This window comes from Lipotes vexillifer, unplaced genomic scaffold (genome assembly GCF_000442215.2).
Source record: "Lipotes vexillifer unplaced genomic scaffold, Lipotes_vexillifer_v1.1 scaffold634, whole genome shotgun sequence".
Lineage (NCBI taxonomy): Eukaryota > Metazoa > Chordata > Mammalia > Artiodactyla > Lipotidae > Lipotes > Lipotes vexillifer.
Genome location: NW_006781096.1, coordinates 1,471,716 through 1,492,644, shown reverse-complemented (window position 1 = coordinate 1,492,644; position 20,929 = coordinate 1,471,716). Strand labels below are relative to the sequence as shown.

The 20,929-nt window shown below is 39.2% G+C and overlaps 1 protein-coding gene across 1 annotated transcript in view; it reads right to left on the bottom strand.

The window, feature by feature from the left end:
* The window catches only part of NVL (nuclear VCP like), a 104,499-nt gene that overhangs the window by 73,371 nt on the left and 10,199 nt on the right, over positions 1-20,929 (bottom strand). Inside the window, exons 6-12 of the mRNA XM_007454481.1 lie at positions 20,501-20,773; positions 17,721-17,853; positions 17,451-17,527; positions 16,785-16,919; positions 14,685-14,786; positions 11,471-11,588; positions 5,768-5,912 (exon numbers count right to left, since the gene is read on the bottom strand). Of these exons, the coding sequence (XP_007454543.1) occupies positions 5,768-5,912; positions 11,471-11,588; positions 14,685-14,786; positions 16,785-16,919; positions 17,451-17,527; positions 17,721-17,853; positions 20,501-20,773 (983 nt within the window). The remainder of the gene's footprint in view (positions 1-5,767; positions 5,913-11,470; positions 11,589-14,684; positions 14,787-16,784; positions 16,920-17,450; positions 17,528-17,720; positions 17,854-20,500; positions 20,774-20,929) is intronic.

The window sequence follows — 20,929 nt, the reverse complement described above, 5'->3', positions numbered from 1 at the left end:
GCCTGAAAATCTTGTTACCCCAGCCAGTTCATCTCAAATTAGCCAAGGAAGTAATTTCAGACCTTCATCCTCCTCAAACCTCTAACCTATCCATCATGAGCCTCACTTTCATCAGAAGATCTCGCTTTTTAATTCATAGAGACAACGCCCTCAATTTTCTAGTACCAAACTGATAATCCTTGCCTGCATATCCATTCTTTCTCCCTTTACTATCATGTCAACAAATTAACCCTCGTTCTAAGGCCAGCACTGATACATAAGCTCTGACTCCCTGCTCCTCCCATTTCTCCTTCCCATCAACCCGTAAGGACACCACTCAAGCTTCTCCCACCTTAGAAAAGTCCTCTCTAGACACCCCATTACCACCTCATGAAGCCACCACAACCTTCTGCCTTCTCCCTCGCTGCAGACTCTCCTGAGTGAACTGTGGAAGTCTGCTGCTCTCGCCTTTTCAGTTTCCCTTTACTCCTCAACCATTCCAACCTGGAGTTTACCTCTACCATTCCACTCAAACAGCTTTTTGTTAAGGTCACTGGTGACCTCTAGGCTGCTCAATTCAAAGACACTTTTTCAGCCCTCCCTCCCTGGACCTCTCATTCCTCCCTCTGGAAACACAGACTTCTCTTGGCTTGCATTATGCAACTTTCTCTTCATTTTCCCAATGCTTCTGGCTGCTCTTCCTACATCCTGAGCCTGTTAGCCTCTTAGGGCCTGTCCCAGAACCTCTGACATGTTCTCTTCACACTCTCTCTGGACAATCTCATCTACTTTCTTCACTCCAACTGCCATCAATACATTGATGATTCTTAAATGTTGGCTTCTGTGGAGATCCAGACTCATTTGTCCAATTGCCAACTTGACATCTCTACTTGGACATCCTGCAATTGCCTCTAAATTCCACCTATCCCTAAATCCTATTCTAAAAATCTGCTTATCCTCCAGTATTTCCCACCCCTTAAGCACCTGAAAACCATCAGGTGCTTAAGCAAGAAATCTGGGAATATTTCCCTCTTGTTCATAGCCCCCACCTCTCCACACATATATTCTATTGATAAACATAACTTATTGATTCTACTTCCTAAATGTCTCCAGTTATCTCGATTTGCACTCCCACCTCTTTAAGCCCACCCACCATTGCCTCTGGATATCACAACAGCTTCCTCACTGGGCTACCACAACCCATCTTGCTCTCCTGTCATTCCTTATTCACACTGCAGCTACAGTGACCTTCTCAAAACAAAAATCTGTTTCTATCACTGTCCTGCTTAATTTAATTGCTTCCTGCCACTTACAGAATAAGTCTAAAACCCTTACCAAGGTATCTGTGAGCTGGATTCTGTACACCTCTGTAGCCTTTCCACATCCTATCTCTACTTCTATAGCCATATTCTTCTTCCAGTTCCCTGGACACAATGAGCTCTCAGTCACCTTAGGGCCTTTACACATGCTATTCCTACCAATACTCTCATCACTCTCACCATGTAAGCAGTTAATTGCTATTTATTCTTTGAGTCTCAGCTTCCTCAGAAACGCCTTTAAGAACCTAAGAACTGCCAGACCGGGACTTCCCTGGTGGTCAAGTGGCTAAGACTCCACCCTCCCAATGCAGGGGGCCCGGGTTCGATCCCTGGTCAGGGAACTAGATTCTGCATGCCACAACTAAGACCAGGTGCAGCCAAATAAACAACAAATAAATTTAAAAAACATTAAATTAAATTAAATTAAAAAAAAAAGAGAACCTCCAGACCATGTTAGCTTTGCCTGACACATATATATCCTCCCTAAGACCCTGTCTTTGTCTTTTTGTACTCATCACACTTCTGATTATTTAAAGTGGTGACTGAAGTGCCAACCATCGTGTCTCCTTGGTAAACAACAGGTGCTTAAATATTTCTTCAATTAATGACTTCCTAAGAATTATTATTTCTAAGCATTACTGATAAAATAAACACTGATGTCATTCTATCAATATATTAATTCTATTTATAAAATTTCCCCATCTTAGAATTTAACTCATTAACATCTGCATATAATAATATAACTAGTTTGCTTCTGCCTTCAGAGCTAGACAAAAGTATAAAAATAAGAAAACTGTATTCTGCCTTTGTCAAAGACTCAATCAGAAATACTCTTCTGGGATTTCCCTGGTGGTCCAGTGGTTTAGACTCTGCACTCCCAATGCAGCGGGCCCGGGTTCGATTCCTGGTCGGCGAACTAAGATCCCACATACGGCAACTAAGCCCACATACCACAACTACTGAGCCTGCGCACTGCAACTAGAGAAGCCTGTGCGCTGCAACAAAGAGCCCGAGAGCCCCAACAAAGACCCAGCGCAGCCAAAATAAATAAATAAATTAATTAATTAAAAAAAACTATTAAAAAAAAAGAAAGAAAAAGAGAGACACACTTCCTTAGGAGCGGAAATTAGTGTTTAATGGGCATGGAGTTTCAGTTTTGTAAGACAGAAAAAGTTCTAGAGATTCACTACAATGTGAGTATACATAACACTACCGAACTGTACTCTTAAAAATGGTTAAGGGCTTCCCTGGTGGCGCAGTGGTTGAGAGTCCAACTGCCGATGCAGGGGGCGCAGGTTCGTGCCCCAGTCTGGGAGGATCCCACATGCCGCAGAACGGCTGGGCCGGTGAGCCATGGCTGCTGGGCCGGTGAGCCATGGCTGCTGGGCCTGGGCGTCCGGAGCCTGTGCTCCGCAGCGGGAGGGGCCACAGCAGTGAGAGGCCCGCATACCGCAAAAAAAAAAAAAAAAAAACAAGGTTAAGATAGCAAAGTTTGTGTCTTTATACCACAAAAAATTTTAAAAAAAAACAAAACTTCTTCCTTAAAAAATTCTACCTCATAATTATATTCAAGAGCTATCTTCTTTCAGGCTTGACCTCGCTCTTCCCAATTGGCCTTAAACATAGTAAACACTTAATACCCCTCTTTAGTCTCAGAAAAATTCTTCCCCTAGCCGTCTAAGACTTAGCTAGATGATTACAGCCCACATAAAACACCAATGTATGCCTACAGAATTTACTTCCTGAATCTAAAATGGAGTTTGAACAAACCAACAAAAGGCAATCATAAATAACTGTAGATACCAGAAATAGATGGATTTTATTTATTAAGTACAAAAGAAAAGGTACCTTTAGAGGAGAGAACTCTGACAAATTTTTCAAGTGATCAAACTTAACATCAACAACGATACAAACTGACACTATGAACTTCCTGAAATGTTCTGAGACACCTCACCACGAATGGAGCATTCTTGCTCAAAATATGTAACCCGAATCTAATCGTGAAAAAGCAATCAGATAAATTTAAGTTGTAGAGTGATCTAGAAAAGACTTATCTAGACAATTCAAAAATGTCGATGTCATGAAAGTATTCTCCCCCAAAAAGGCAGATTCAAGGAGATTAAAGGGACATGCCAACTACATAGCAGGTTTGCTCTTTATTGAATCTAGGGTAAAAAAAAAAGCTAAACAAAATGAAAGATTAAAGGTACAATGGACAGTTTTGGGGCAACTGGGAAAATTAGAATAGATTGTGTATTAAATAATATTACTGTCAGTGTTAAATTTCTTTAGTATGGAAAATGGTATGAGAGTTACACAGAAGAAGTATTTACAGCTAAAGTGTCATGATGTCTTCAATTATCCTTCAAATGGGCTGGCAAAAAAAATAAAATAGGGCTTCCCTAGTGGCAGCGGTTGAGAGTCCGCCTGCCCGTGCAGGGGACAGGGGTTCGTGCCCCGGTCCGGGAGGATCCCACATGCCACGGAGCGGCTAGGACCGTGAGCCATGACTGCTGAGCCTGCACATCCGGAGCCTGTGCTCCACAACGGGAGAGGCCACAACAGTGAGAGGCCCGCATACCGCAAAAAATAAATAAATAAAATAAAAATAAAATAAAATAAAATAAAATAAAATATACACACACACACAAATATATGATGTTTTGGGTTTTGGGGGGGTTTTTTTTGCGGTACGTGGGCCTCTCACTGTTGTGGCCTCTCCCGTTGTGGAGCACAGGCGCCGGACGCGCAGGCTCAGCGGTCATGGCTCACGGGCCTAGTCGCTCCGGGGCATGTGGGATCCTCCCGGACCGGGGAACGAACCCATGTCCCCTGCACCGGCAGGCGGACTCTCAACTGCTGCACCATCAGGGAAGCCCTGACGTTTTTATATACAGAGTGAAAGTAAATATGGTAAAATGTTAACAAGTGGTAAATTCAGCTAAAGGACAGATATTTATTGTATTATTTTTTCAACTTTTTCGTAGGCTTGAAAATTTTCAAAATACGGCTATCTAGGAAAGCCCTTTAAGAACTTTGTTGATGATGGAATAGTGATCAATGGACAAAGGATTTTATCTAGCAGGGATGATGGGCTCTACTGTGTCTATGTCTCTACCATTAAGTTTGGCACTTAATCAAAAAAAGGCTTGATAAAGGATACAGGCCTTATTTCTCTTTCTGTACTGTAAGCATCCTGAAAGCAAGGACTTACAATTTTTTATGTTCTTCATATTACCTACCCCAGTGGTATATACATATACTATATGCTCAATACATGTTTGCTGAATAAATACAAACAACTTAAATACTAAATAATATTACTTTGCTGTGGGTATAAACATGATAGTAAAGAAACCTGAATGGTTGAGTAACTATTTAAAGCTTATATATGTGAGAATGCAATCAGCATACCTATAGATGACACTGAATACTAAAGCTTAAGAAGAAAGTGTCAATGAATCAAAAGCTGAAGTCACATTAATCACTGGGAAGAAGGTAAGGATGACCTGCTCCTTCCGAATGCTTTCTCCTGTCCAAAGTGTCTTCTGATCACTTTTATGTCCTGCATTCATGAAGTCTCCTGTCCTTCACCTCTTCCCTTCTCCACTGTCCCCTTAACTATCCCTTCACTACATACCACTTTCTCTAAAAGCCACTGGCAATCGTGTACAGCAATTCAGTGTCATTAACTTAAGCCGAAAGTCATTGTAAATACGGTATTTCAGGGCTTCTCTGGTGGCGCAGTGATTAAGAATCCGAGACGCCACCACGATTAGAAGCCCACACACCGCAATGGAGAGTAGCCCCTGCTCACCGCAACTAGAAAAAGTCCGCGCGCAGCCAACGAAGACCCAATTCAGCTAAAAAAAAAAAAATACGGTACTTCAGCACATTACTAGATTTTCTTTACTCCACTGCCTGAACAGTGCCTCCCGAGATATTTCTGTTACTGAGATATTGGTGGATGTTTCGTTGCTCTATGGACATTCAACCCCAATTACTAGGAAAGGTTGGTCCTAGAGCAAACAGATAGCTTTCAACTCTCTGGCTACCATTTAATTATTTGTCAGGGAACCTGTGACCTTAGGCAGATTAGTGCAACAAGTTAAAATACTTGTTAAACTCATGTGGACCAGTGAGCACTATTCCATAGCTCTAGCCACTCTCCCTAGGCTGATCAGCCACCTAAAAAACACAAGACACTGTTAATAAGACCAGGTAAATGAGTATGGATACATAAGTCCAATATCACTATTGAAAAAAGCTGCCTGAAACAACTGCCGTATTAATGAGTAAATTGTTTTAAGCATTAATTTAATGTGGGCTTTTTCCTTTCCAAATCAATTTCACTGACACATAAAGAGAGAGAGAAAGAAGAGGCTACATCATATTTCTCAACCCTCATTTTCAAAGCGTTCAGTTCAGATGATGTACTGGCATATAAACTTCATTCTATAAGAGTATACCTTTCCCTGGATGCTTCATCTGGGATACCTAGGCATATCTCTCGGTCGAACCTTCCTGCACGTCTCAAAGCAGGGTCTAAGGAGTCTGGTCGGTTAGTAGCTCCGATGACTAGGACCCGTGCTGTAGCGGCCATGTCATTTAGATCTAGTAAGAACCAGACACAGGATGAGTGGTGAACAAGACACTTGACATTAAGGATAATAATGCTTACACAAGTCATTTACGTGGTTAGAGAGAGAGTATTACACACTGACAGCAATATATATATATATGTATATAAAACTAACATTCACTAAATGTCTAGTATGGGAAAGATGTAAGGAAAATACAAACTTTGTCCTCAAGCAGCTCAATCTATTTGAAGCACAGTAAGCATAAACAAAGCACCACAGTGATATGATGGAAGATATGAATTCAGACTGAGGAATCAGGGAGAACTTAGGGAGGAGGTAACATTCTAGAAAAGGCTTGAAGGGTAAATAGGATATTGATAAGCTGAAACATAGTTTAATGAATTTTACATGGAAGAAATGGAATGAGCGAAAAGCACAGAGGTACAAACAGGTGTGGCATGTTAAGACAAGGTGAGTGGTCCACCAATAGGGAGCCTTGGCAAGACAGAGTAGTATGTATCTCAAAACAGACTCACGGCACTGAGATCGGGGAATACAATATAGTCTCCAGTTGCTCTGGCCTAATCCAGATACAGATTTTTATTAATGGACAGAATGCAGGGCCTAAAGTGTATTTCCCACAAGTATTATTTCTCTCAACTGAACCAGGGGTGACTAGCAGAGAGTCTGAGGTTACACCCCCTCACAGGTAACTAAGTCCTCTATCAGCCAAGTCGTGAGGAATTTAGAGTATATACTTTTGCCAACAGGAAGCCATGAAAGGTTCCTCTGGTAAGATTTGTATTTTAGAAAGATAACTCTAATAATAATTTTGAATTGAGTAAAGAGGAATAAATGCAAAAAGAGTTTGTTGTGATTTGAATACAATAATCAGGTGAGAGATGAGTGAAGGCAGGAACATAGGAGATGAAAACGAAAAGCCCAGTTTAAGGTCCAAGTTGTAGATAGAATCAAAAGCACTAAGCAAATGATTCAATGTGAAGGCGGAAGAGAAGGAAGAGACAAAGACAACTCAGTTTGCATGCTGTTAACTTAAATATGGAATACAGGAGGGAGGTCAGACATGCAGAAAGGGCCACAGGGGAAGCCAGTGGAGCTCTGGACACACCGAGTGTGAGGGGACGTGGGACAGTCACCTGCAAGTATCTGCCAGGCAGCTGCGAAGATGGGTTGCAAGCCTGCCAGAAATGAAGATTAAAGATGTAATTTGACGGTTTTTCAATGCACTGAACAGGAGATAGCTGGGAAGTGAGGAGGGCAAGAAAAGAAGATCAAGAGTAAATCCTTATGGGATATCTTTCTTTAAGGGATGGAGAAAAGGAGGCAAGTAAGTGAAGGAAAGCAGTAGGGAGTTGTCAGAGAACAGAAGGACAGAGAGTGTTACTCAAGCCAAGTGTGATAACAACAACAAGGACAAGGCGATCACAGTATCAAATGCTCTCAACCACCACCAGTAACCCTCACTGGGTGCTCACCCCGTGCCAGGAACTACTCTAGGTACATTCACTACCCCCAGATAACAACTGTAAGAGGTGGGTTCAGAGGGGTGAGGGCTAAGAGCAAACCAAAAGATATGGCAACGGTGATCATCAACGGGTTTTCTATGACTGTTTCAGTGGAATGGTAGACGCAGAGAGACAACTGTAGGGGTGGGGTTACAGAATAGAACTGAAATAGAAACATATTTAATTGGCAGTGACTACTCTTTGGATAAATTTGGATTGAAAAGAAAAGAGGCATAAGGTATACGTTTGAGCAAGACAAAAAGCTCTTTAATACTTTTTGAAAACTGAATAAAAGGAATCAGCTAAAAAAGAGACTCACGCTACAAGAGGAGATCCCTGAACAAGCAGAACTACTTTACAGAAAACGAGGTGACACCTCAGAATTGACGTAGCACCACGAGCTACAAACTTGCAGTCACAGGAAGATGTTCCTATGCTGAACCCTCCCTGCACTAATGTTGGTATAGAGCAAAAGCTGTTCCACTGCTGATTCAGGGATGCTTTCAGTCTCACAGCTAAAACAATGACCAAGGGTAGGAGTCTGCTTCCTTTTTCTAGTTCACGTTGCTCAGACACTACAGTCCTGGTGATATGCTCTGAACATAGCAAGGGTTAATAACAGAATTCAATAAGAACAATCATGGAAATCTGTTAAATCTTCAGTAATGAAAATATCCTTCCACAGGAAGTCAATACTTAGTAACACAAGTGCTGTTTCAAAAGCTAGAAAGTTAAAAATCAGACCCTAGCTAGGACTGGCCACTTACTACAAGATAAATACCATTCTTTTTCTCACTTTTAGAGGATCTGATCATTTTAAATTGAAGTTACATTAGTCAAAAGTATGAATTTCTGATTATTAAAAAAATGAAGTTTTACTTGTTTTTACACAGAGTAAAAAAAAACAAAACCAAAAACTAGTTAACGTGTTTCTGGGATGAAAGCTCTCATAAATAAAGCATTTGTGGTAGCTCATTAATTGCATATGTATAAATAAACATCTGGATTCTGGCCTATGCTTTGCTAATGACTCACTGTATGCATCTGGCCCATAGCTCTCTGTGCAACAGTTTCCTCATAAACAAATGATGATATTTTAAGATCCTTCATAGCTCTTAATTAGAATTATGTCTGAGTTTAAGTTTTTAAAATTAGGTGAAATTAGTTTTTTTTAAGTGGTCTCCTTAATTATCTTGTTCATATTAATTTACCTAAAAGTGTTAACTTCTTACAATTTCAAATTTATAAACTCTGATTTAATAATAATGTTTTACAAAATTCTCAAACTATAGGGAAAAAAATGACCACATAGTACAGGCTATTTGGGGAGAGAGAAAGAAACAAGTCCCAATAAAACTGAGTTCCTCCACCGAGTTTATGATTAACATCTCTACGGAAAACTTTATTCCTTTTCTTGTCCCACCCCTGTTCCCCTCAGGATTAAGGAGTATCAAAGAAAAGGGAGAACTGAGACCGAGCAGGACTCTGCAGAGCCCTCCTGCGTACAAGCCCCTCTGTGTCCTCTGCTTCTTGTTTGGCCTTTGCAGAGTTCTAAAAAGTGAACCCAAGCAGCTAACAATTACAACAACAGAGTCACAGGACTCCTAGTTCCTCCAGAAGGGATATATAGATAACAATCTGATGCATACCTTTCAGTGGTTCTACAGAAACTAAGACCCTCCACCCAGTGGAGGATGGTAACTACATGCTGACCACAAGCACAGAGCCCCCAGACTGGCTGGTGATTAAAATTCCCGAAACATCACCCTGTTACCTTTCCACCAACCAATCAGAAAAATGCCCAGGAGCTGATCATGTAGCCTGAGACCCTCCACTAATATCGTCTTTAAAAAACCTTGCCTGAAAGCATCAGGACTTTGGGTCTTTTAAGCATTAGCTGCCTACTCTCCTTGCTTGGTGCCCTGCAATAAACACTGTGCTTTCCTTCACAACCCAGTGTCAGTAAATTGGCTTTGCTGGGCATTGGGCAACTGGATCCAAGTTCAGTTCAGTAAAAGGATGACTATGTAAGTTGAATTATTTACTGTTTTCCCTATTTTGGTTTATAAAGGGGAAACTTAAAACACACACAAAGACACACCAAAAATCCCAACTAACAGGGCTTTCAGTAATGTTCTAGTAATAAGTAGTCTGTTTAATTCCTGTACTTGTTCATTTTTCCACATTTTAATATCTCTGAAATCAGAATGCTTATACTATCAATGTGATAAGCGTTATGTCATACTTTGATTGGTGTTTTGCCATTTTCCTTCTCAGAGGTACATAAAATAATGGTGTATCTTATAACTGATAACAAATTAGCTTCAATAAAATAATGATAATTCAGAACACAGTCCTGGGACTTCCCTGGTGGTGCAGTGGTTAAGAATCCGCCTGCCAGTGCAGGGGACAAGGGTTCGAGTCCTGGTCCGGGAAGATCCCACATGCTGTGGAGCAAGTAAGCCCATGCACCACAACTACTGAGCCTGCGCTCTAGAGCCTGCAAGCCACAACTACTGAGCCCACGTGCCACAACTACCGAAGCCCATGTGCCTAGAACCCGTGCTCCACAACAAGAGAAGCCACCGCAATGAGAAGCCCGCGCCCCACAACGAAGAGTAGCCCCCACTCGCCGCAACTAGAGAAAGCCCGCATGCAGCAAAGAAGACCCAACGCAGCCAAAAATAAATAAATTAATAAATTAATTTAAAAAAAGAATTGATGCAGACATTTTAAAAAAAGAACATAGTCCTTAAAACATGGCAAGAAAATTTTACATTAAAAATAAAACAGCAGAATAAGCAATCTACAACCCAGCATCCCAAGAAATGCAAAATATGTATTACTTCAAATTTTCTTATGTACATAAAACATGCTATTTCACAATAGGTAAGATTTAGTTCCAAAAGTTCTACTCGTGCTGAGTCCTTCCCTCCAAATTTGTATCCAAAAACCATTAAACAAAATTGAAAAACAAATTACAGATAGGAAGTAACTGCAGTATATTTAACAAAAGATTTGTTTCCATAATATATTAAAATATAATATCCACTCAAATTTTTTTTTAAATTCAATAGAACAATGGGAAAAGGATGAGAAAAGGGACTTTGGAAATAATATGAATAGCCAAAAAAGTATGGAAAGATGATCTACATCAATGGTAATCAGGGAAATGCAAATTACAACAAAGATACCAATTTTCATCCCTTAGACTGGCAAAAATTAAAACAATTCAATGTTGTGAAGGATCTGGAGAAAGAGTGATTCTCGTATAGCACCGGTAAAGATGTAAATGGCAAAGTCTTTTTGGAAGGCAATTTGCCATTTCCTATAAAAATTTTAAATGTACTCTTTAACCATTGCTTCGTCTTAGAAAAATACGTGTATCAAAAAGGACCATTTGGGGCTTCCCTGGTGGCGCAGTGGTTGAGAGTCCGTCTGCCAATGCAGGGGACACAGGATCGTGCCCCGGTCCGGGAAGATCCCACATGCCGCGGAGAGGCTGGGCCCATGAGCCATGGCCGCTGAGCCTGCGCGTCCGCAAAGGGAGAGTCCACAACAGTGAGAGGCCCGCGTAACACAAAAAAAAAAAAAAAAAAAAAAAAAAAAGGAACATTTAAGGATATTCCCTACAACTTGTTGTAAAGCAAAAACCAAAACAACTTGAATATCCATCAAAATGGAAATATTTAAGTACAATATGATAAATTTATCCTAAAGGATACCAAGCAGCAATTAAAAAGAGGTAGATATAAATGCATTAAAATGGCAACATTTCCAAGAAATATTAAGATACAAAGAGCAGGTTATAGAATAGTGTGTATGGTGCAATCAGAGTATTGTAAAAAAAAACAAAACAATGTTGCTGTATTTATACATGTGTGTAAATGCATTAAAAATAACTGTAAGATATACTCCAAAAATTAATGATGCAATCTTTTATGAAAAGAAAAAGATTTCTGTTCTTACTCTTTTATGCTATTTGAATGTTTCATATCTTCACATCTTACACTAAAAAAAGGAAATTCATTTTCTTAAAATGAATTCATTATTTCAAACTGACCGTCCATGCAGGTTAGGAGCTGGGCTACAATTCTTCGTTCCATATCTTTTGAAGCAACTTCTCTTTTGGGGGTAATAGCATCAATTTCATCAATAAAAAGGATACATGGTGTATTTGACTAGAAATAAGAATATCACAAAAAGACAATCATAAATATATTCCCTGTACTGCAGCATGGTTAAGTATATACATTTTTTTCAATCTTAAAGTTCAAGGATCATTCACCAAAAGAATAACCCTAAAGAAGGCAGTTCACAGTGATTTACTTCTGATTTTTATCTGACTTAGGAGAAGTGAAAGGATTAAAAGAGAACAGTAAGAGACTACATATAGGATAACACATTTATAGTCTTCTTATCAATCCATGTTATAGTCTTCTCATCAATCCATGTTCTGTGATGATAAAACTACTGAAATTCTTTTGTATATTAGACACATTTGCTATGTTCTGAAATTTAAAAATAGTAAGTTTATAAATTTTAAACTAGAAAAACTAAGTTCACTACAAACGTTTCATGAATGTTCCTACCAACATAAAAATATCCAAGCTTTTCCCTAGAATCTGCTATAAGAGGAATTTAAGAAGCACCAGAGGCTTTGCTTTTATATTTTTTATTGTGGTACCATCTTAACCATTTTAAGTGTATGCTTTAGTGGCATTAAATACGTTTACGTCGTTTTCATCATCCCCAACTGAAACTACCAGAGGCTTAGTTTGAAGACTACATTGAGTAAGAAAGGAGGATAAAGTTCCAATACATTGTGTGGACAACGATCACCGTCAGTCTTTTTTTAAACATAAACTAGATAGAGTTCAGAGAAAGTTAAGTTCAGATACAATATAAGCAACAACTACCTGGAATAGTCAAATTCACAGAGGCTGAAAGTAGCACAGCAGTTGCCAGGGGCTAGGGGCAGGGGAAAATGAAAAGTTAGTGATTACTGGATACAGAGTTTCAGCTTGGGAAGATGGAAAGTTCTGGAGATGGATGGGGGTGATGGTCACATAACAATATGAGTGTGCTTAATGCCACCAAACTGTAAAAATGTTTAAAATGGCACGTTTTATGTTAAATATATTTTACCACAATAAAAAACAAACAGATTAAGAATCAGTTAAAATGAGAAATTTAAATAAAAAGATGTAGATTTACAATCTAAAGCACAGCTCATCCTTAGTTATTTAGTTAGGAGCGACACTGATTATGCTAAGTCAGACTGTCAGCCTGGCTAAGATACCTAAAAAGTGTGTGAACCACTGCATTTTAAAGGGAAAGAAATTTGGCCTGCCATTAGCTGGCTCTCTTTCCAATCCTCTTCATGATAATGTTTGCAAAGGAGAACCTCTGACTGCTTGACACATTACCCAGTTACAAAAGAGTAAAGTTACAGAGAGCAAAGGTCTCAGAAAGCAAGGGCAATAGTATTTGTCAATGTTCTGGAAAACTGAATGAGAAAAAAAGGAAAAAAGAATAAATGATGGTCATCAGAATTTAGCCTAAAGCAAGCATATAGTTTTCAACAAAGAACCATTTGATCTGATTTTACCTTTTTGTTCTCTGATCCACACATACCTTATTGTACTGACTTTCATTAGGAAACAGGGGGTCCAGGAAAGAGGGGAGCTAGACCACACATTTACTGAGCATCTGCTGTTAGGCACAGTACCAGCTTAGTACTGGTTCGAGAAAGATATAAACACACAACTAATAACCTAATTTTGCCCTTTGTCTCTTTTATCCTCATTCATCATTGTGTTTACCATAAACACGAAAGTTATTACTTGTCTTCCAGCTGTATGCCAATTAACAATCAAATCAAGCTCATTTTGGAAAACAGGTAACACCTGAAAGAATTTAGCTTTGCTCTGCACAGTACCCTTCCCACCCTTCCTCTGCACCTTCCTTGTGCATCCACAGCTTTTCCAATGCCAGTCTATGTTTAGGTCACAGGAAACATCCTGACCAGGCTCACCTGTGTGAATAACTGCAGGAAGGAAAAAATCAACACATCCCTTCTGGAGTCTGACCAGAACCAGGACTTTACCTCTTCCCCATTTTAGAATAAAAGAAGCCGCCTTCTTCATTGGCTGGCTTTCCAAATAAAGTCTCTATTCCTTGCTCCAACAACTTGTCTCCCCATTTACTGGCCTACGGCAGCAAACAATACTAGCTTGGACTAGGTAACGAATTTTGCTACGTTCTTGCCATTTAAAAAAACATTTTCAATTACTGATAAAATACACTTTCTCTTCTAATTTCCCATCAGTTTTGCATTTCAGATGCATTGGCCATGTTCACCAGGCCCTATATAACTGGGGTGCAAATGATGTCAACATAAAATTAGACTTTTTGCTATTTTTTAGTTTTCAACCAGTGATGACTAGTGATTGCTCAAGTGAGCATGTCATAGCTAACATTTTTGGCTTTTGCTGTGTGCCAAACACTACATTAAAGATTTTATATGAACCCTCTCATTTAATACAATCAACAACCCCATGAGATTTAAGTAGTATTATTAACAGTTTATTAGTAAGGAAACTAAGGGTTAGAGTGGTTAAATCTCTTGCCCAGGATTACACAATTAGTATGTGGTGGCATAAGGATCTGAACCCATGTTTCTGACTTGAAAGTACATTTAACCATAACACGATACTGAAGATAAAACTTTCATGGGATACAAATGTCATCTTCCTCATAAGTTCTTAAGCATCCAAATTGTGATAACATGAATTATAATCAGAATAAAATCCAATCTGTAATTTCTCTGGTAACAGAATTTTCTTTTCACAGCTTCAATTATACAAGTAGAGAAGAGTTTATCCTGGCATGTCCATGGGTGCTTTTATAATGTGATAATCCTTAAATGTTAAAAATGTTCACACTGCTTACAGGTTGTTTGGTCAAACCTAAGTTAAGGAAAGTAAAAGTGAAAAAAGTATCACAAAGATAATCTCCTTTCAGCATATCGCTATTGGGTATGACAGCCCAGAACTTCTCACCAATTACGTTATTTTCAGATTAAACAGATTATTTTATCCAACAGTCTATGTTAGTTAATCTACTTTAAACATTTAGCCACCATGAGTAACAAACTACCATGCTTAGAAAAGAATGGCCAGTGAAAAGGTTAACAAATACCAGCGTTAGAGAAAACAGGATCTTCCACACAGCCTTATACGATTTGAACACCTAACAGCCATTAGCTGACTCACCACAGCTTGTTCAAATAGCTCTCTCAGCTTCTGTTCCGATTCCCCAGATACTCCAGATACAATCTCTGTAGCAGCTACTTTCAATATTGGAAGGTCAAGTTCCTATGCACAGATATATAAAAGAATGACCAAATTGTCAAATGTTCACTTCCCTACTTTTTCCTCACTAGTCCCTCTCTCAAAATTACATTTTTTAAATAACCAATTTTCTGAGGAACCTCATCTTGTGTTGGTCCAATGAAAAACATTACCTAAAAATCTAAAATTTAATCCAAACACTTTGACTGGATACCTTTTTTTTTTTTGATGATAGAGAAATGGTTTATTTATTTATTTTTTACAATGGTGTGTTAGTTTCTGCTTTATAACAAAGTGAATCAGTTATACATATGTTCCCATATTTCTTCCCTCTTGCGTCTCCCTCCCTCCCACCCTCCCTATCCCACCCCTCCAGGTGGTCACAAAGCACCAAGCTGATCTCCCTGTGCTATGAGGCTGCTTCCCACTAGCTATCTACCTTACGTTTGGTAGTGTATATATGTCCATGCCTCTCTCTCGCTTTGTCACAGCTTACCCTTCCCCCTCCCCATATCTTCAAGTCCGTTCTCTAGTAGGTCTGTGTCTTTATTCCTGTCTTACCCCTAGGTTCTTCATGACATTTTTCTTCCCTTAAATTCCATATATATGTGTTAGCATACGGTATTTGTCTTTCTCTTTCTGACTTACTTCACTCTGTATGACAGACTCTAGGTCCATCCACCTCATTACAAATAGCTCAATTTTGTTTCTTTTTATGGCTGAGTAATATTCCATTGTATATATGTGCCACATCTTCTTTATGACTGGATACCTTCTACTTGTTTTTACTCTGTAGATATCACTATAAAACTGCTATTATCTCTTCTGAATAAAGGGTCTTGAATCTTAAGAAATATGTTTGCCCCCACTTAGAGCTGAGCCAAAACAACTTCATCTGTTATTTATCTGCTGGAAAGGAAATAGCAGGGGGGTGTGACACAGTGGTCTCCCACACACCCCACTGGCGTTTCTCCCGCCCTGAACCCAAAGAAATAGCCAGTTACTAGTCAGAGGAGGCAGGTTCTTAAAGTAAAGGAAGAGAAACTACCACTGTCCCACCAACACAAATGGCAGCAACCCTGCCTAAACGCTACTATTCTTCTGGCTATCTTGAAATTTCACTTCCTCAATGATATTCTCTTTGATCCTAACTCTTAACTTGGCTTAAGACAACATACCAACAACATACCACATAGCATTCTGCACTTCTGTCTCCCACTCACTCACTGTAATTGTAATCATGAGCAACATTTATTTGTGTGAAAGACTGTTTAATGTCTGTCTCTCATATTTGATCAAAAAACTCCTTAAAGATAACAACCGAGTTTGTTTTACTTATCACTATATTTCAATGTCTGGCATGCAGCAGTCACACAGAAGATTTATTCAGTAAATGAATAAATGAGGCAAATCAATCAAGTTATCCTATAAAAATAATTTGCTTTCCTAGAGCACTATCTGTTCATGACTGGCATAGTGTGCTATTCTTCAAACTGAAGTTACCTGGACATTTTGCATTTTACCATCCAACACAGTTTCCAAGAAATCTGATGGGACTAAAATTAAGATTGCTTTTTATTTTGCCAAGTGAGTATCTATTATCACCATTTTAGAAAAGATATTCTAACACTAAAAAGGATAAAAACATGACTCTGAATGGAAATTCTGAATATTTAGTTCTATGGAAAATACAATCTTCAGTTTTCTTATTTTACTGCTCTTGAGAACCACTGGCTTAAAGAGAAAGAGAAGTGACTAAAATGTAAACTATGTGGTTAAAAAAAGAGTTGTTTATACAGCTGTATTATTTTGCTTCCCAACCAACCCCTGCCATATAAATAATTGGATACATTAAAAGAAAACAGCATCTCACAAAGAGCAGCATGAAAAGAGGTAAAAAAATGAAGAAAGGATCAGTCCTCCTGAGAATATGCCAAGTCTGGTTCAAGGCGATCAAAGAGAAAAAATAAAAACGAGTAACAACAAAAATAACAAAAGCAAACAAGTGTCAGCAAACCTCACCCCAGCAATTGCATGTGCAAGCAACGTCTTCCCACAGCCGGGTGGTCCATGAAGAAGAACTCCGCGTGGGGGTATGACGCCCAGGTGGTGGTACACCTCTGGGTGACGCATGTGTATGAGCATCTTGCAGACCTCCTGTTAGGGAAAAAATAAGAACGATGATCTTCACAGCCCCAAAGAGAAAGAATCAATGTGGAATGAAAGGACCTATTCTTTGGAGCAGCAAAGTACAGCAGACAGAGAACAGGCATTAGGCTTACACCTGAGATTGAATCCCAGCTCTAGTACCTGTCCTGTGACTTTAGCAATACCCTCTCTGAGCTTCCATTTCCTAAGCTGTAATAATATCTACCTTGCAAATACAATGAATAGTAACTAGATTGTAACTGAAACAAACACCAAAAAATAGTAACTTTTACAACTGTTAAAGTAATGCTCCTTATAAAGCATGTATCTTATGTACACTATAATTAAAATGGTGAAAAAAGTTGAAGACATGCTTCTTTTATCCCTCACTACCCTGAAGGGTACAGCCAGGCTTGCCCTTCTCACCTTCCTGGCTTCCTTTTCTATACTCAGTTCCTATTAGATAAAAAGAGAAAGGCTTTGTTTGAATAACTGATTGGCCATATCCATCTAAGGTAGAAATTCTGAATTTGAACTAACTTTTAATGTCGTATCATTGCCTCCAACATCTTCAAACTTCACCTTGGAGATCTGCAATTCTAGCCCCCTGGCTTTAGCTGGTAAACAAAAAAGGAGGTGCAAGGATTAGTGATTCAGTAGCAAATCAGAACTATACTGAATAATCTTTAAGTAAACAATTCTAGTAAATGTCTCTGCACACAGAACGTCCCCCATGCAAAACAGCTTGGAATCGTGATGCCTCTCTCAGAGCAAACACAGCTGCCACCACCCACAAGACTGGCATCTCACCTTTCTTTTGCAGGACAGCCTCTATTTCTCCATCTACTTCCTGAAGATCTTCTTTCTTCCTTCTGCCTCTTTTGCTGTTTAGCCTGCCTTTTCTTTTTTTACTACTCTCCAGAAGAGAAGAATCTTTTGAATTCTGGGGGTGGGGTGGGGGGGAGAAGGAAATTTAAATGTGCCATGCTTGGAATTATAATGCCAATATATATTTTTAAAAGATGGGCATTATTAAAAAAATCATTCCTGCCCTAGCACTTTCACCTGTTAGCTATTCCCAACCTATTTGCTTAAGGCTGATCTCTGCTGGGGATGTCCTTTTCCATAGCCTTAATGCTCAGTTTATATCCTAACATTTGAAAACCTCCTTTCCTGATTCTTCTAATTAGAATTAATCTCTTCTTCACACTCAGAACACTAAATTTGCAACCGTAGTACAGCCTACCACAGTCTGCCTTGTATTTGAGTGATTCACCTGTCTATGTCTCCGTCACTGAATTGTGTGCTTCTGGAGTTGGAGCTAAGACACTAACATTCATTTTTTATTTCTCACTGAGCCTTTTACACAGTTGGTGTTCATTTGATGTCTGATCAATCACTAAATTAAATATGATGACAGAGCTGCTCTGACAGCCATAAAACAGTATAATTCAACATAAGGGTCAAGCTTTTCCCTTGACCTTGCCAACGATAATAATGTTCTTTAGAGACAAATGACTAAAGTAAATAGATTTGGAAAAGGCCCACTAATAATTCAAAAGGGGAGGGGAGAGGTTTTGCCAAATCAAAGGGCTTGGTGCTTGAAAACCACTTAGAGCAGCAACATCTAACAGAAATATAATACCATCCAGATATGTAATTTTAAATATTCTAGTAGCCACATTTAAAAAAGGAAAAAAGAAACAAGGGAAAATAATTTTGGGGGGAAATTAATAATCTATTTTATTAACCAAATATATTCAAAACATTATTACTTCAACATATAGTCAGTATAAAAATTATTGAGATGTTTTACATTGTTTTTGTAGTAAGTCGTCAAAGACCAATGAATACTTCATGCTTACTGTACATCTCAAGTCAGACACTAAATTTTCATGGGAAATACTTTGTATTTAGATTTGTATTTAGACTCTATAAAATTTACAGCTGAAAAAGTAGAAGTTATTCTAAGTATACTTAGAAGTTTTCTAATAACTGAACTATTAGTTTTTAAATTATAAACTCAGTTCCTCATTTTCACTAACCGCACTTCAAAGGCTCAACAGCCACAAGTAGCTAACATCTCCCACACTGGACAGCAAGCCCCAGAGCACAGACAGCCACGCTACTGGGAGACAGATTACCTTAAACCCCCTCTTTGCCATGCATTAAAACAATCAGGTAGGAATGATGTCCAGGGGACTTCCCTGGTGGTCCAGTGGGTAAGACTCCACGCTCCCAGTGCAGGGAGCCCGGGTTCAATCCCTGGTCGGGGAACTAGATGCTGCACACATGCCACAACTAAGAGTCTGCATGCCGCAACTAAGAAGTCCGCATGCCACAACTAAAGATCCTGCATACTGTAACTAAGACCCGGTGCAGCCAAAATAAATAAATTAATTAAAAAAAAAAAAAGAATGATGTCCAATTGTGCTCACTTTGTGATAATCCATCAAGCTTTACTTTTCTTTATATATAGTATATTTCAATTTGAAAAGATAAAAAAAAAGTGTCTACTTATTTTGTCCATTTTCGTAGTGTATCCATTTATGTCATTAATCCCTCAAGGGATTAATAAGTAATTTTTTAAGTACTTAAAAAAAAGAAATAAAGCAGGGTTAGGAAACAGAGTTTCCAATGATGTGCTAGTTTACATGTCAGGGAAGGCCTTTCTGCGAAGATTACATGTGAAAAGAGATGTGAAGAAATGATGGAGTGAGCCACAGGAATCTCAGGAAAGATGTTCTAAACAGAAAGTACAAGTATGAATGCCCCAAGTGAGAGAAGGTTTGGTATATTCTTTTTTTAAAAATAAATTTATTTATTTATTTATCTATGGCTGCGTCGGGTCTCTGTCACCATGCGCGGCCTTTCTCTAGCTGTGGCAAGTGGGGGCTACTCTTTGTTGCGGGCTTCTCATTGTGGTGGCTTCTCTTGTTGCAGAACATGGGCTCTAGGCATACGGGCTTCAGTAGTTGTGGCTTGTGGGCTCTAGATCACAAGCTCAGTAGTTGTGGCACACTGGCTTAGCTGCTCCGTGGCATGTGGGATCTTCCCGGAGCAGGGCTCAAACCCGTGTCCCCTGCATTGGCAGGCGGATTCTTAACCACTGCGCCACCAGGGAAGTCCCCTGGTTGGTATATTGTAGAAACAGCCCAGCTGTGTCTGAAGCAACGCTGGGAGGTGGGGGAGGAGGGCAGCAGGGCAGTCAAATCATACAGGGCTTTCCTGGCAACTGCAAGATCTCTGACTGTAGAATGAATGAGGCCACTGGAGAGTTTTTAATAAAAGAATGACAATGATCGGACTTAACTTGTAAAAAAGTTATCTCTGTGTGAAGAATAAACTAGGGGAACAAGAATGGAAGCAGACTCCAGTTGGAAGGTTATTTCAATCGTTAAGGAAAGAAAAGAGTAGAGGCTTGGACTAGGATGAAAATGATGACGGTAGTGGGAAGTGATCAAATTCTACATGTATCTCAAAGTTCCTAAGTCTTTTACAAAACACAAGAATCTGCCTGATATTACGTTCAATGAAAAGGGTGTAATGTGCTCCAACTACGTGGGGCTAAAATTCCACTATAAAAATACCTCTATCTCAGAGATCGTCTTCTTATCATTACTTTTCTCATCTGATAGGTCTGAGAAAAAACTGTCTTTCTTCCCACCCGGGGTTTTGTCAATAAACCATCCTCCTTCAGAACCTCTGGCAGGGGTCTTCAAAGGATTGGAGCCTGTTTTGGAAGTTATCCGTGGTGTTGAAATCGTGGTTTCTCTTCGCTCCATCTCAGGAGTACTTGAAACAGAATCAGGATTTCCTTTCCGATATAAGGAGAGCAGGGAACTGTTCATCTGATTTGCTGACTGTAGAAACATGATTTTAGCATAAAGTACTCAACAGGTACTCATGAAAGTTTGATTACCTATATTAAGAAGCTTTCTACATTTTCCTCTCAACACCTCTCCTCAAAACAACTACAGTCAGAAAATACAGGTGTTTACAATATGATAATTCACAAA